General features: G+C 43.0%; 1 protein-coding gene across 1 annotated transcript; it reads right to left on the reverse strand.

Moving 5' to 3' along the window:
- Positions 1-2,560: 2,560 nt before the first annotated feature.
- Positions 2,561-3,665, reverse strand: LOC116100743 (olfactory receptor 51I2-like). The gene has a single exon (XM_031384478.1). It carries the CDS (start codon positions 3,578-3,580, stop codon positions 2,633-2,635), a length of 948 nt encoding a protein of 315 aa, XP_031240338.1. The 5' UTR covers positions 3,581-3,665; the 3' UTR covers positions 2,561-2,632.
- Positions 3,666-4,321: the final 656 nt, after the last annotated feature.

Here is a 4,321-nt window from a genome sequence, read left to right on the forward strand (position 1 = left end):
GAAACTTTTAAGACTTTAAATTTCCATTTCACTGCAGATAGGTGTATACATGCCATAGTGTCTATAGAGAGGTCAGAGGGCAACAACTTGGGGAATCAAGTTTAGTGACAGATTCTTTACCCAGCTTACTGGGCTGCATGTCATATTTAAAACTCAACACAGAATCTTGTATTTATTCCCATTGAATAAAAATTAATATGTACAAATAAGGTATATCTGTTATTATATAAATGCTAAAGCAATTTATTTTGTTTATACTTCAAGCCAAGCCTATGAATTAACAGATAAAAGACTGGTTCCTTATTTCACAATAGAAAAATGTCAAGACTCTAAAATCTCAAATTTTGTTTACATTTTCTCCTATTAGAGGTAACATGAGACCCAAAGAGATAGGAAAACATTTTTCTATATGAAACTCTGGTTTGAAATGCTGGTGCTTCAGTCCTTCTTAGAAGGGGGAACAAAATACTCACAGGAGGTACAGGGTGGGAGGGACTTGGGAGGAAAAGAGGAGGGGAGGGGGAAAAAGGGAAAGGATGATATATAGAGGGTCAGGAATTTGAACAGGGGTGTGTAGCAATGGGGGATGGGGAACTAGGAGTAGCATTCAGCAAGCCCCAGATGCCAGGAAAGCAAGAATCTCCCAGCACCCAACAGGGATGTGATTGGCTGAAATGCCCAACAAAGGGGAGGGAAAAGCTGTAGAGACCATCTCCAGAGGTTAGGCAAGGCCCCTATTGGGGAATTGGGCCACCCAATCATCTCCATCCAAATTTTTAACCCAGAAGGGCTCCTGTCTAAAGGAAGTTGCGGGGGGGAGTGCTGGAGAGATGGCTCAGCGGGTAGGAGCACTGACTGCTCTTCCGAAGGTCGTGAGTTCAAATCCCAGCAACCACATGGTGGCTCACAACCATCCGTAATGAGATCTGACTCCCTCTTCTGGAGTGTCTGAAGACAGCTACAGTGTACTTACATATAATAAATAAATAAATAAATAAATAAATAAATAAATCTTAATAAGTAAATAAAGGAAGGAAGTATGGGGACAAAATGTGGAGCAGAGACTGAAGGAAAGACCATCCAGAGACTGCCTCACCTGGGGATCCCATATACAATCGCCAAATACAGACACTATTGTGGATGCCAAGAAGTGCTTGCCGACAGAAGCCCGTTATGGCTGTCTCCTGAGAGGCTCTGCCAGAACCTAACAAATACAGAGGCAGATGCTCGCAGCCAACCATTGGACTGAGTACAGGGTCCCCAATGGAGGAGTTAGGGAAAGGACTGGAGGAGCTGAAAGGATTTGCAACCCCGTAAGAAGAACAATATCAACCAACCAGACACCCCCTCCCCAGAGCTCCCACGGACTAAACCACCAACCAAAAAGTACACATGGAGGGACACATGGCTCCAGCCTCATATGTAGCAGAGGATAGCATTGACTGGCATCAATGGAAGGAGAGGCCCTTGGTCCTGTGAAAGCTCGATGCCCCAGTATAGGGGAATGCCACAGCAGTGAGGTGGGAGTGGGTGAATGGGAGGGGGAACACCCTCAAAGAAGCAAGAGTAGTAGGGATCAGAGAAGGGAGTTCTGGGGGGGGAAACAGGGAAAGGGGATAATATTTGAAATGTAAATACATAAAATATTCAATAAAAAAAACGAAAGAAACTCTGGTTTGAGAAAGGTTAGCAGTGGTTTGTAAGTGTAGATTTTTTATTTCCTTATCTTAGTTACTCATCTGTTATCCCTTGTTCAACCACTTTTTCACTTAATCCTTCAATATTGGTCTCACATTGCCAGATCCAGTTTCAATGGAAGATCATGGCAGGTCTCATATGGACAGACAGAACAGCACAAGATTACTTTTTTTTTTCAAGACAGGATTTCTCTGTGTAGCCCTGGCTGTCCTGGAACTCACTCTGTAGACCAGGCTGGCCTCGAACTCAGAAATCCGCCTACCTCTGCCTCCCAAGTGCTGGGATTAAAGGCATGCAGCACCACTCTACTGTCTTATTCTTTGTGAGTAAATACATTCATGGAGAATGACAAAACAGTCCCCCAGAGTTATAAGCAAAGAATGGTTAACTTCAATTAGGCAAAACTAAATGCTGATGTGCCTCTGGTCTCCTGTGTGTCTGAAGTTATCCAAGGAATTCTAAAATCAAATTGTGAGTAAATAAGCAACAGAGCTCTTCAGCTTTTTAGACCCCAAGTACCAAGTCATTTTTGCTTAAACTTCCATAGCACATAGATGGCATGGACCCATCCCACATTCATCCTATCTGTAACTTTATCCTCTTTTATGCATATCCTCAAAATCCAAGAGTGTCACTAGATATTTTGATATTACTCCTTGGCTTCTCTAAAAAAAATAACAATTCCCTTACTTATCCTGAAAACAAGATTGCTTTCTGTGTCTAAAGAAAAGTTAACAAAGTTAAGTTCTGGTTATGATCCCAGATTGTGTTGGCAGATACAAGCCTAATAATCTAGATTAAATTTCTTATCAGTAATCCTGGAACTTTAAGCACAGACTTCACATCCATTAGTTAATCTCTCCCTATTCTGGTGCCTGACTGTCCATACCTCCAACACTAGATAGATCACAGACCATTTCTGTCTTTGCTTCAGTCACAACTTGACTCTGAAAAGCATCTTGAATAGTCTCCGGCGTATCTCCTTTGTCTTAATGGAATAGATGATAGGATTTAGCATAGGAGGCACAAAGAGATAGAGAATAGACATGAGGATATGGACTGCATGAGGCAGGCCAGCCCCAAAGCGATGTACAATAGACACACTGACCATGGGCACATAGAAGATGAGCACAGCCAAGATGTGGGATACACATGTGTTGAGTGTCTTCAGGCGCTCCTCCTGAGATGCAATGGCCAGCACTGATCGCAGGATAAGCACATAAGAGATGAGGATGAGCGCAGAGTCCAGAACAAAGGTGAGCAACACGATGGACAACCCATAGTGGCTATTGAGGGAAACATCAGTACACGCCAGTTTAATCATGTCCACATGTAGGCAGTAAGCATGGGAGAGGATGTTCTGAGGGTGGCAGAAGGGCAGCCTGTGCAAAAGCACTGGGAAAACAACAATGAGAACAAAGCTACGGAGGACTGTTCCTAGGCCCATTGCCACGATGCGAACATTGGTGAGCACAGTGGCATAGCGCAGTGGATTGCATATAGCTACATAGCGATCAAAACTCATAGCTAGAAGGATGCCCGACTCTGTCCAAGAAAAGAGATGTATAAAAAACATCTGGGCCAAGCAGGCATTAAAGGTGATCACGCGGGCCTGGAAGCAAAGGGCAGCCAAGACAGTTGGCAGTGTGGAGAAAGACACACCCAGGTCATTGACAGACAGTAGGGACAGGAAGTAATACATGGGCTGGTGCAGACTCTGTTCCTCCTTGATGATGAGGAGGATCAAGGAGTTGCCTACAATGGAGATGGCATAGAATAAAAGGAAAGGGAGAGACATCCAGGGCTCCAGGGCTTCCAGTCCTGGAAAGCCTGTCAGAATAAAGCTGGGAGCCTGAGAGGCATTGATCCTGAAGTTCCCCATAAGAAGATAAGGTCATTTGTCAGATGGATGTTTTGGAAAATTATAACATGTGTCCAACACTATTGGTATCCTTGTGGAAGGAAAGGCAGCACACAACTTTTTTCTTAAGAATGATTGTACAAGTATCTGATGTCTGATATCCACTGGTGAGCTGATCAGAAGGTTATGAGCCTGTAGTTATGGGAAGATGCTTTTGTCTCAGGCCTCTCTTAGCAGAATAAATTGGAAATCTTTTTGTGGGAGCTGACCCCACATTCACAGTTTTAGTAGCTTCCTGGATATGGTCTTTATGATCACTCAGCCAGCTATCTCCACATGCCTCAAACTTCATAACCATGACCTAAGTTGGTCTATAGGAAATTAAACATCCATTATGAAAAAATCAGGAAACAAATGTCCAAGCAAAAGAAGAAAATTACCCAGGTTTCCTGATAAGGAAGCTACAAGACTAGAACCTGAATTCTAACCCAATTACAGTCCCCAGGTTTTTTCCTTAAAAAATGATAACCTAGTGCATGCTTTCATGTTCAGGACCATTGCCCTTCCTCAGCTGGAATGTCAAATTTTCCCAGGTGTAGGAGACAAGAAATGCTACCTTCCATCAGCCCAGATGAAGCTGTGAGAAGACATGGTGAAAGGGCAACATACCTTTAGTTTTACATCCTTCTTCTTTGCTCTCTTGTATATGTTTTAGTTACACACATTTGAGTAAAAAAAACTGCATTTAACAATGTTTTGTAA

The sequence above is a fragment of the Mastomys coucha genome, unplaced genomic scaffold (genome assembly GCF_008632895.1).
Source record: "Mastomys coucha isolate ucsf_1 unplaced genomic scaffold, UCSF_Mcou_1 pScaffold21, whole genome shotgun sequence".
In the NCBI taxonomy this organism is placed as follows: Eukaryota; Metazoa; Chordata; class Mammalia; order Rodentia; family Muridae; genus Mastomys; species Mastomys coucha.

Excerpts from the sequence above, each read along its gene's own strand:
- LOC116100743 (XM_031384478.1), bottom strand. The coding sequence starts at position 3,580 with ATGGGGAACTTCAGGATCAATGCCTCTCAGGCTCCCAGCTTTATTCTG.